This window comes from Pan paniscus, chromosome 1, assembly GCF_029289425.2.
Source record: "Pan paniscus chromosome 1, NHGRI_mPanPan1-v2.0_pri, whole genome shotgun sequence".
Taxonomy (NCBI): Eukaryota; Metazoa; Chordata; class Mammalia; order Primates; family Hominidae; genus Pan; species Pan paniscus.
The window spans coordinates 75,874,719-75,887,379 of NC_073249.2; the positions used below are offsets into that span (position 1 = coordinate 75,874,719).

Genomic DNA, 12,661 nt, shown 5'->3' on the forward strand with positions numbered 1-12,661 from the left:
GACTCCTAATTTTCTTCATTTGTGAAATCTTGACACTGAAAGTATTTTTTCATGGTTATATGACTAATTTCACTACCCCTTAATCTAAGTGGCTTTTCTAATTAGGGTCAGGTCTAATCTATTTAAGTAATGCCAATGGAGGCTGGTAGCTATGAAAAAAAACCCCTTTTTTTTTTGAGACGGAGTCTGGCTCTGTCGGCCAGGCTGGAGTGCAGTGGCACAATCTCGGCTCACTGCAACCTCCCCCTCCCAGGTTGAAGTGATTCTCCTGCCTCAGCCTCCCGAGGAACTGGGACTACAAAATACAAAAATTAGCCCGCCACCACACCCGGCTAATTTTTGTATTTTTAGTAGAGATGATGTTTCACCACGTTGAACAGGCTGGTCTCAAACTCCTGACCTCAGGCGATCCACCCACCTCGGCCTCCCAAAGTGTTGGGATTACAGGCGTTAGCCACCATGCCCGGCCAACCCTTAAGTTTTTATACAGTGCATTATAAAGCACTATAAGATTTATGCAGGCTGGGCACGGTGGCTCACGCCTGTAATCCTAGCACTTCAGGAGGCTGCGGCGGGTGGACTGCCTAAGCTGAGGAGTTTGAGACCAGTCTGGGCAACATGGTGAAACCCCGTCTCTACTAAAATACAAAAAATTAGTCGGGTATGGCAGCATGCGCCTGTAATCCCAGCTACTCAGGAGGCTGAGGCAGGAGAATCTCTAGAACCCGGGAGGCGGAGGTTGCAGTGAGCCAAGATTGCACCACTGCACTCCAACCTGGGCAACAGAGCAAAACTCCGTCTCTTAAAAAAAAAAAAAAAAGATTTATGCAGAACAGCTCCATTTTATGAATTAACAGTCTACAGTTCAAACATATACTATATACATAGGAGAGTAAGGCATTGTTCAGCATCAACAGCACTGATGCTTGGAAGTAACTTTTCTTACTGCTTTATTGTGCTCTCCAGCAGTTAGTAGGACCACATCTTCCTCTTGGGTCTCCATTAGTCTGATTAATTCCAGTCTTTGTGACTCCATTATGAAGTTAGCAACTGGAGAATTCCAGTTTCTATTGGCGTTAAGGAATACAGGTAAGATTTCCTGTGTAAAAGAAAAAGACTTATTCACTTTTTTTTTTTGAACAGTGGGATTAATTTATCTTCTTATAGTACAAAGATTTCCGGTTCCCAATAGAAGAGAATTTAAAAGAGATTATCTCTATTATCTCCATGAACCCATTCAAAATGATACTAAGGGAATTTTATAAAGTAGGCTTGGCACGGTGGCTTATACCTGTAATCCCAGCACTTTGGGAGGCTGAGGTGGGTGGATCACTTCAGGAGTTCAACACCAGCTTGGCCAACATGGTGAAACCCCATCTCTACTAAAAATACAAAAAGTAGCTGTGCCAGTTCTGTGCACCTGTAATCCTAGCTACTCAGGAGGCTGAGGCATGAGAATCATTTGAGCCTGGAAGGTAGAGGCTGCAGTGAGCTGAGACTGGGCCATTGCACTCCAGCCTGGGTGACAGAGTGAGACTCAAAAAAAAAAAAAAAAAAAAGTCATTTCAACATAATGAAAAAAAGGGGGAGGGGATGAAGAATGGAGAATAATATCAGCAGATGAGAGATTTCTGCGAATTTTTGGCAGATTGCAAGTGAACTGAGTAGGAATGATTAAAGAAGCAAGGTGCAGGAAGGTCTGGCATAAAGAACAATGGAGGCAGCCTCAGCACAAGGAACTGATTTTACCCTGCAGAATTCTGGAGAGGCTCAGGACTCTTAAGCCTTGAGTGCCTAGAGCAGCCTTGCTGCTCATGCTAAACTAAACCTAACCATTTACAAAGCCTCTCTCTTGAGCTTCCAACCAGCTTTTTTTTTTTTTTTGAGATGGAGTCTCGCTCTGTCACCCATGCTGGAGTGCAGTGGCCTGATCTTGGCTCACTGCAGTCTGCCTCTCGGGTTCAAGCAATTCTCCTGCCTCAGCCTCCCTAGTCGCTGGGATTACAGATGTGTGCCAACATGCCTGGCTAATTTTTGTATTTTTAGTAGAGACGGGGTTTCACTATGTTGGCCAGGCTGGTCTCAAACTCCTGACTTCAAGCGATCTGCCCGCCCTGGCCTCCCAAAGTGCTGGGATTACAGGCGTGAGTCACTGCACCCGGCCCCAACCAGCTTTTAAAATGCCCCTTTCTTGAATATGTACAGATAACCAACAATCACTGTACATTGAAGAAACTCTGCCGCATTAAAAAAAAAAAAAAAGACCAAGATAAACCCAAAAAATTAGCCCCAGAGAAAACATAAGTTATGGACCAAAAGAGAACTTGAATCCTCAAAGGTACTCAAAAATATATTTTATGAATAAAACCAGAATAAGATGCAGTGAAAAAAGCTACTGGGAAATAAAAAAAATTCAACAGAAGAGTTGAAGAAATCCCCAGGAAAATAGAACAAGACAAAGAAAATGGTGAAAAATGACATGCAAAAGAAAAGAGGTTAAATTGGTTTGACATACAACTAGTAGAAATTCCAAAGAGAGACTAGAAAAAATGATGAGGTCAAAATAATTAGATAATAAAAGAATTTTCTACACATAAAAAGACATAAACCTTCATATTGAAAGGGCTCTTCAAGTGTGTAACACATTAAATGAAAAATGATCAAAAGGCAAACAAACTCTGAAATTTCAGAACATAAAGAATCAGAAGGCAAAAAGCTTCCAATGAGAAAAAACCAGCTCTGCTATAATGGAATAAATTCACACAAGCATCAAAGCATCAGACTTCTCATCAGTAACAACAGATGGGAGAAGAAAGTAAAGCAATGCCTTAAATGTTCTAAAGCTGTGCTGTCTAGCGATGCACTGTTGCTATTTACATTTAAATTAATTAAAATGAAATAAAGTAAAAAGTTCAGCCCTTTAGTTGTACTATCCTATTTCAAGTGTTCACTAGCGACATTGGCTAGCAACAACTACACCGAACAATGCAGACATAAAACGTTTCCATCATTACAGAAAGTTTTATTGGACAGCACTCTTCTAAGATGATATGGCTGTCAATTCAAAATTTTGTACTAAGCCAAATTATTATTAATCAAGTGTGAGGTTTTAAACATAAAGACATTTTGTAAGAACTCAGTAAGTTGATCTCTCACATGCTTTCTTAGGAAGTTACTTGATTACATACTCCAACACAAAAAAGAAAGAGGAAAACCTGGGATCCAGGATGGGTGGCTTCAACTCAGAAAAGAATGAAGAAAAGGGCCGGGCACGGTGGCTCACGCCTGTAATCCCAGCACTTTGGAAGGCCGAGGTGGGCGGATCACGAGGTCAGGAGATGGAGACCATCCTGGCTAACACAGCTAAACCCCATCTCTACTAAAAATACAAAAAAATTAGCCGGGCGTGGTCGTGGGCGCCTGTAGTCCCAGCTACTCGGGAGGCTGAGGCAGAAGAATGGAGTGAACCTGGGAGGCGGAGCTTGCAGTGAGCCGAGATGGCACCACTGCACTCCAGCCTGGGCGACAGAGTGAGACTCCCGTCTCAAAAAAAAAAAAAAAAAAAAAAGTTCAGAAAGACAGCTGTGCAGAAGGTACAGAGTAACTAGGTGAGGTCTGTATATGTGAGCCTCATCTCTCATGACAGGAAGTTAACAAGGTTTAAATGAATTAAGTAAAAAGAAAAAAAAAGTATGTAGAGATATTTCCAAAAACAGAGGTACTCTGGCAGAATACTAGGATGGATGGGGCAGGCTAGAGCAAATGATTATTGCATTTCATCATTAATGGTTCTTTATTTTTTGAACCATGTGTATGCCATATGTTGCTAAAAACACATAAGATCTTCTGAAAGCAATTAGAAGCCAAATCAAGTTAAAACATTCATAAAAAATAGTAGTAGTAATACCCATTTCTTATATAAAAGTTCAGGAAATTAGGAAAGAAAAAGAAAACAGGAAAAGAAAGAGAAGAATGAAAGAAGAAAATGTAATAACAGTCCCATCAACTGAAGGCTGCCAAAGTTAACCTTCAGGCTTATTTCCTGGTCCTATGGTTCTTAGATGCAGATTTTATATACTAATAAAATAAAAATAAACAAAATTAGAAGATAAAGGGTTGCCAATTTTTAATTTTATAAAGAAAAGACATATTTCTTCCCCCCGCCATCCCCACCGCCGACAGAGAAAAAAAGGATAGTTCTTTAAATTTGTTTAACTTTATGAAAAGCTTGTTATATTGCCCTGACTTTTCTGATTTTGTCTCAACCCATTTTGGGAACCACTAACCTGATCTTTTTTTCTTATATAAAAATCTACTTATTGTTCATTGTGCTTGAGGTATGAGGCTTGGGAAATAGTGGTAGTAGAGGTAGGTAGTCCATTTTCAATATACAAATATAGTGGTTTTACATGGTTATAATCAGTATAAATATAGTCCTATAGCCTCCTTTTCTTACATATCATTATAAGAGCATTTTTCCTCTATTAAGTCTTAGAAAACAAGATTTTAAATAGGAACTTTAATATTAATTCCTTTGATTATATCATAATTTAATTACTCCCATATGGTTTCATTTTATTCCTGTTATCATACCTAAGATCCTTTCCTTTTTTTTTGAGACAGGGTCTCACTGTGTCACCCAGGCTGGAGTGCAGTGGCGTGAACACAGCTCACTGCAGCCTCGATCTCCTGGGCTCAAGTGATCCTCCCACCTCAGCCTCTCAAGTAGTTGGGATGACAGGTGTGTGCCACCATGCCCAGCTAATTTTTTTTCTGTTTTTTGTAGAGACGAGGTCTCACTATGTTGCCCAGGCTGGTCTCAAACTTCTGGGCTCCAGTGATACTCCCACCTTGGGCTCCCAAAGTGCTGGGATTACAGGTATGTGCTTCCGTGCCTGGCTGGATCCTTTATTTTTTTCAGAGACAGGGTCTCACTCTGTCACCCAGGCAAGAATGCAGTGGCATAATCATAGCTCACTGCAGCCTTGAACTCCTGGGCTTGTGATTCTCCTGCCTCAGTCTCCCAAGCAGCTGGGACTACAGACATGTGCCACTATGCCCAGCTAATATTTATTTATTTAGAGACTGAGTCTTGCTCTGTGGCCCAGGCTGTAGTGCAGTGGCGTGATCTCAGCTCACTGCAACCTCCACCTCCTGTGTTCAAGCGATTCTCCTGCATCAGCCTCTCAAAGTAGCTGGGATTACAAGTGAGCACCAACACACCCGGCTAATTTTTTGCATTTTTTTTTTTTTTTGAGACGGAGTCTTGCTCTGTCGTCCAGGCTGGAGTGCAGTGGCACAATCTCGGCTCACTGCAAGCTCCGCCTCCTGCGTTCACGCCATTCTCCTGCCTCAGCCTCCAGAGTAGCTGGGACTACAGGCCCGCGCCACCACGCCCAGCTAATTTTTTTGTATTTTTAGTAGAGACGGGGTTTCACCGTGTTAGCCAGGATGGTCTCAATCTCCTGACTTCGTGATCCGCCTGTCTTGCCCTCCTAAAGTGCTGGGATTACAGGCGTGAGCCAACGCGCCCGGCCAATTTTTTTTATTTTTAGTAGAGATGGGGTTTCGCCATATTGGCCAGATTGGTCTCAAACTCCTGACCTCAAGTGATCCGCCTGCCTTGGCCTCCTAAAGTGCTGGGATTACAGGTGTGAGCCACCGTGCCCGGCCCAATTTTTTTTCGAGATGGAATCTTGCTCTGATGCCTAGGCTGGAGTACGGTGGTGCGATCTCAGCTCACTGTAGCCTCAACCCCCAGGCTCAGGTGATTCTCCCACCTCAGCCTCCTAAGTAGCTGGGACTAGGGGTGCAACTGGGCAGCATGGTGGCCTGAGCCTGTAGTCCTAGCTACTTGAGAGAAAGAGGCAGGAGCATTGCTTGAGCCTAAGAAATCAAGGCAGCAGTGAGCTGTTATGGCACCACTGCACTCTAGCCTGGGCGACAGAATAAGACTACATCTTCAAAATAAATATATAAATAAAATAAAAAGTAAATAAAAGCAGAAGAATGATCTGAAATAACAAGATGCTCAAAACTAATGATAATGATAGTTTAATTAATAATAGTTAAAAATATTGAATCTGTATAAGGAAAAAAACTGCTCTAATTAACTCCTTACCTGATTAAAATGGTCAGCTGCAAATTTTCTAATGGATTCAATGTCTTTCCTTTTTAAGTATTTCTGATGAAAGAAAAATCAAAGTAAACTTGTCAGTATGACACTTAGCTTCATAAACATGGTTATGCGATCAAATGACAAATATATTTTGTGTCTTTCTATTATAATAGTAAGATTTAATAAAAATTCAATGTCTGGGCTGGGCGCGGTGGCTCATGCCTGTAATCCCAGCACTTTGGGAGGCTGAGGCAGGTGGACTGCTTGAAAGTTGGGAGTTCAAAACCAGCCTGACCAACATGGTGAAACCCCGTCTCTACTAAAAATACAAAAATTAGTCCGGTATGGTGGCAGGTGCCTGAAATCCCAGCTACTCGGGAGGTTGAGGCAGGAGAATCACATGAAACCAGGAGGCAGAGGCTGCAGTGAGCCGAGATTGTGCCACTGTACTCCAGCCTGGGTAACAAAGTGAGATTCTGTCTCAAAAAAAAAAAAAAAAAAAAAAAAAAATCCAATTTCTGCTACCAAATGACACATTTTTAAAGCTTGTTACAGTGCTTATTTTTTCCAGTTATGCAGCTTTTTTTTTTTTTTTTTTTTTTTTTTTTTGCGATGGAGTCTAGCTCTGTCACCCAGGCTGGAGTACAGTGGCGTGATCTCAGCTCACTAAAACCTCCACCTCCCAGGTTCAAGTGATTCTCCTGCTTCAGCCTCCCAAGTAGCTGGGATTACAGGTGCCCGCCACCACACCTGGCTAATTTTTGTATTTTTAGTAGGGATGGGGTTTCACCATATTGGCCAGGCTGGTCTTGAACTCGTGACCTCATGTGATTGGCCAGCCTCGGCCTCCCAAAGTGCTGGGATTACAGGTGTGAGCCACCACGCTGGGCATGCAGCTCTTATTGGAAATAGCTGTGAATGTATTCCACAGGAGACCCTCTATATCTAATATGCAGGATAAATGTTCAACATGAATGTCTACAACTGAATTGTGAAAGAAAACTTTCAGATCAATAAAAGGATTCAGAATTTGATTATTTGAGGTTTCTTAAAATTTTTCTTTTGAAATTATCTCAGTGTCTTTCAAGTGAGACATTATGGTTATCATGTTACATAACTTTGAAATGATCCAAACACTTAACATGGTTTGATGTTTTGGGGTGTATTCCCCCTCCTTTCGAGAGCATGATGTTTTATCAGATCCCCTATGTGAGAACTTTGAGTGAACTCCCTCTTCCCCCCAGGAATGTTACCTCAAACCTTATCATAACTCCCATGTGTGAATTACTGACCTCAACTACTGGACTTCAAAAATACATATAAACTTAAGAGTTCGACAGACACTTTGATAGCACATGCTGTGACTGGCTATACTCTGTCAACTGCTTCTCCTACAGCCAAGAGATGGGTGATACCCTGTTAGTCTTGGAGCTAATCTCTGAAGCCTCACCCACCCACACTGGCACTGCCCTCTAGCATCGAGGGACCTTAGATACAGTCTGTACTGTGGTGGTCAAACCAGCTTCTCCCAAGAACAGCTCATATAAGAGTACACCTCAAACTTTAATTAGACTTTACTTTCCCCAGAGGACTACTTCCATCCTAATAGAGCAAGTGGACTTTAATAATTTTGGAACTCACTCACTATGTGATTAATGCACCTCAGCTACTGAGTGTTTTCCCTGTGAGGATTGTTCATGTTATTCTTTTTTTTTTTTTTTGAGATGGAGTCTCACTCTGTTGCCCAGGCTGGAGTGCAGTGAGGCAATCTCAGATCACTGCAACCTCTGCCTCCGGGGTTCAAGCAATTCTTCTGCCTCAGCCTCCCGAGTAGCTGGGACTACAGGTGCGCACAACCACACCTGGCTAATTTTTTATATTTTTAGTACAGACGTGGTTTCACCATATTGGCCAGGCTGGTCTTGAACTCCTGACCTCGTGATCCGCCCGCCTCAGCCTCCCAAAGTGCTAGGATTACAGGCATGAGCCACCACGCTTGGCCCTTATTCTCTCTCTCTTTTAAGCATTGTGAACCTAAGAAAAAATTTTCTTTGTATGGCAATAAACCATGTGATTTGTGAAATCATACTTTAACCATCTTATTTCTCCCATATGCCACATATCATTAACTATATTAATGTGGCATTTAACTAGGTATGGAAGGTATAAAAAGATGAAAACATGATCCACACTCCTGCAGTTCTTATATCTACTTGAGAAAGAACAAACTTGAAATGGTGTAAATAATGATAGGCAAAATATCATACTGAGCTTACCTGAACATATTTCTTACGTCTGGACTAGAGTATGGACAATAAATTACTTTTTTTTTTTTTTTTTTAAGATGGAGTGTTGCTCTGTTGCTCAGGCTGGAGTGCAGTGGTATGATCTCATGCTCACTGCAACCTCTGCCTACTGGGCTCAAGTGATTCTCCTGCCTCAGTCTCCCAGGTAGCTGAGATTACAGGCACCCACCACAATGCCCAGCTAATTTTTAAATTTTTAGTAGAGACAGGGTTTCGCCATGTTGGCCAGGCTGGTCTCAAACTCCTGACCTCAAGTAATCCACCCGCCTTGGCCTCCCAAAGTGCTGGGATTACAGGCGTGGGCTACCGTGCCCCGCATGACAATAAATTACTTTTTACTGAATATATGAAGTAAATAAAAAGTAATGAGGGGCCAGGCATGGTGGCTCACGCCTGTAATCCCAGCACTTTGGGAGGCCGAGGCAGGTGGATCACCTGAGGTCAGGAGTTTGAGACCATCCTGGCTAACATGGTGAAACTCCATCTCTACTAAAAATACAAAAAAAACTTAGCTGGGCATGGTGGCATATGCCTGTAGTCCCAGCTACTCAGGAGGCTAAGGCAGGAAAATCGCTCGAACCTGGGAGGCGGAGGTTGCAGTAAGCCAAGATCGCGCCACTGCACTCCAGCCTGGGCGACAGAGCAAGACTCACTCTCAAAAAAAAAAAAAAAAAAAAAAGAAAGTAGTGAGACTGAGTTCCTGAGTTCTTACTCCATTCTGAATATACTGCTTATGTATCCAAATGAGTATAGACTTTCAAAATCATAATCTTATTTAAAATATAACTGGAATACTTCTTATGAAATTATTTTTTAAAGCAGATGTACAGAAAAGAGACGTGTACCGTTGCTTTAGAGTCAGTACTTGCTCAGCCCAACCATTCTCTCTCTCTCTACTACTCCCACTTCTTCCCCTTCCTTTTTGCGTTTTTAGCTCCATCTCCTTTTATTTCCCTGTTATTAGTGCAACTGAGATGAGAACTCTCAGAAGATAAAGAATCAACATGCAATGGCCATGCTGGTGCTGATACAGGGCTAAGAGACAGACAGACAACTGAGGCTGCAGACAGAATACTACGTATTATTTTATGCTCACATATTATCCACAATGAAGTACAGGGGTACTTCATAGCATCGTTTATTTATTTATTTATTTTTGAGACAGGGTCTTGCTATGTTATCCAGGTTAGAATGCCGTGGCACAATCATGGCTTACTGCAGCCTTGAACACTTCGCCTCAAGTGATCCTCGGACCTCAACCTCCAGAATAGCTGGGACTACAGGTGTGAGCCACCACGCCAGGTAATTTTTGTAGAGATGAGGTCTATGTTCCCCAGGCTGGTCTCGAACTCCTGAGCTTAAGCAATTCTCCTGCCTTGACCTCCCACAGTGTTGGCATTATAGGTATGAGCTACTATGCCTGGCTGATAGCATTGTTTAAAAGGGGGAAAAAAAAAAGAAAAAAGAAAAACACCCCGGATCTGGAATGTAAACTCACATTCATAAGATTTTATTGTTCTCTACTTATGGTTTTAGAAATACTTTAGATTCTGTATAAAAATACCTACTTTTTTTTTTTTCAAACACAGTTTTGCTCTTCTTGCCCAGGCTGGAGTGCAATGGTATGATCTCAGCTCACTGCAACCTCTGCCTCCCAGGTTCAAGCAATTCTCCTGCCCCAGCCTCCCAAGTAGTTGGGATTACAGGCACATGCCACCACGCCTGACTAATTTTTTGTATTTTTTAGTAGAGATGGGGTTTCACTATGTTAGCCAGGCTGGTCTTGAACTCCTGACCTCAAGTGATCCACACGCCTCGGCCTCCCAAAGTGCTAGGATTACAGGTGTGAGCCACCACGCCCAGCAAAAATCCCTATTTTTATTTAAAAAGAATTGTTCTTTCTGAAGTTTAAATATGACAGTATTGGACAAAGTTACTTCCAAAGCATACATTCTAGAGAAACATAGAACTATACTTCACTTACTGCTCCTTCAGGGATACATATGGCTTTCACAGTTCCATGGGGCTTACTAAGTGCATCTTGAAGAAATCCAATCTCTGTGTTTCTAAACACATCACTGATATCTATAATCTGGAAAATGGGTAACAAAAAGAGATAACTAAATATGAAGTAATTTTTATCTGAAAACATTTTACAAACAAGATTTTAAAGAAGAGAATAGATCTTGATAATTTAACATTTATAGAATACATTCAAAGAGTGTTTATCATGGGTTAAGCAATATGACCAGTGTTTTACATATACTCATTCATTTCATATGAGGTTAGCACTCTTTATTATCCCTATTTCATAGATGAAACCAAGACACAGAAATAAGGAACTTGCCCAAGATGGCATAGCTAGTAAGTGGCAGAGCCAGAATTTAACACAAGCAGTCTGACTTAAGAACCAAATTAAGATTCCAGGCTCGGCGCAGAGGCTCATGCCTATTATCTCAGAACTTTGGGAGGCTGAGGTGGGCAGATCACCTGAGGTCAGGAGGTCAGCCTGGCCAACATGGCAAAATTCCATCTCTACTAAAAATACAAAAATTAGCTGGTGTGGTGGTATGCGCCTGTAGTCCCAGCTACTCGGGAGGCTGAGGCAGGAGAATCACTTGAACCCAGGAGGCCGAAGTTGCAGTGAGCCAAGATCTTACCACTGCACTCCAGCTTGGGCAACAGGGCGAGACTACGTCTCAAAAAAATACAAAAAAAGAACCACTATTCCATATTACAAACGAAGAAACAAGAAGTAGTTGAGTTGGCAGCTATAAGTTGGTAGTTATGACTTTTTGTGTATTGTATTTTTTTCATTCTAAGAATTGACCACTGACTATTCACAGACCAGGCAGGACCAATTTCTAAAGAATGTGCACTGAGAACTGAGATATAGAAATGTCACTAGCATTACAGGGATCAAGGGATATTGCTCTTTAAGAGCAAACAAGTAGAGGCCTGGTAATGAAACTGTTCTATATAAATTCTACCCCTGCTTTAAATACTTACAGATAGTAATAATTTGAATAAACATTGTCATATGTTTGAGCTTTTTATGGACCAAGGAAACTTAGTAACTCCTTGGATTAAAAAAAAAACTGAAAAGGAAAGAATAGTTATTTTTTCTTTCAAGTTACCATTCATATCCATATAATCAATAACTTGCAAGTAATAAAAACTTTATAACAAGAATCTTGCTCTTGGAAATGGATCTTGGAACATGAAAGATAGAAAGCACTGTATTGCTAACATGCTATTATTCTCTCTTGCTCTAGCTCTGTAACAACGAAGGTAACAACAAAAATATCATCTAACAGTGTGTAACACTTGTCAATTTCAAAGTGGTTTAAAAAGACTGCAGGATTATTTGGGGACAGAGTCCTAGAAAAGTGAAGATAAGTACCTTCATTCCAAAGCGAGTGTCAGGTTTATCAGTTCCATAGGTGGCCAGCGCCTCAGCAAAAGTCATAGTAGGAAAAGGAACAACCACAGGATCTTTGTCATTGGGCCAGGAATACTGAAGCAAACCCTCAATTAAACTCTGGATCCCAGTCTGGTCTACAAAAGACATCTCTATGTCAATCTGAAACCAAAGTACCATATGGAAACTAATTTAGCCACAACATATACACATTTATATATTTTTCTGCTTTCAAGTTACTATAGAATTTTGCACATAATACATGCAGAGGGTATAAATATTATTGTACATCTCTTTTATGTCAGACACTGTGCTAATGGCCTCACATACATTAACTTGCTTAGTTCCCACAACCATTTCATGAAAGCTCAGAGAACTAAGTTACTTATTTGCGTGTAAGCAGCGAAGCTACATCTGATCCCAGGTCTGTCCAACTCCAAAGCTCATAATTTTTTCACTTCAACACATGATTAAAATGCTATTGGCCAGGCGTGGTGGCTCACGCCTGTAAACCTAGCACTTTGGGAGGCCGAGGCGGGTGGATCACGAGGTCAGGAGATCCAGACCATCCTGGCCAACATGGTCAAACCCCATCTCTAATAAAAACACAAAAAATCAGCTGGGCATGGTGGCACGCATCTGTAGTCCCAGCTACTTGGGAGGCTGAGGCAGTTGAATTGCTTGAACCTGAGAGGCAGAGGCAGCAATGAGCTGAGCACGCCACTGCACTCCAGCCTGGGAGACAGAGCGAGACTCTGTCTCAAAAAATAAAATAAAATAAAATAAATAAAATAATATAAAGTAAAATAAAATGCT

General features: G+C 41.5%; 1 protein-coding gene across 1 annotated transcript in view; it reads right to left on the reverse strand.

The window, feature by feature from the left end:
* Window positions 1–12,661, reverse strand: part of DARS2 (aspartyl-tRNA synthetase 2, mitochondrial) — a 35,625-nt gene that overhangs the window by 8,928 nt on the left and 14,036 nt on the right. The window contains exons 10-13 of the mRNA XM_003824674.6: window positions 11,828–12,007; window positions 10,409–10,516; window positions 6,122–6,184; window positions 947–1,099 (exon numbers count right to left, since the gene is read on the reverse strand). Of these exons, the coding sequence (XP_003824722.1) occupies window positions 947–1,099; window positions 6,122–6,184; window positions 10,409–10,516; window positions 11,828–12,007 (504 nt within the window). The remainder of the gene's footprint in view (window positions 1–946; window positions 1,100–6,121; window positions 6,185–10,408; window positions 10,517–11,827; window positions 12,008–12,661) is intronic.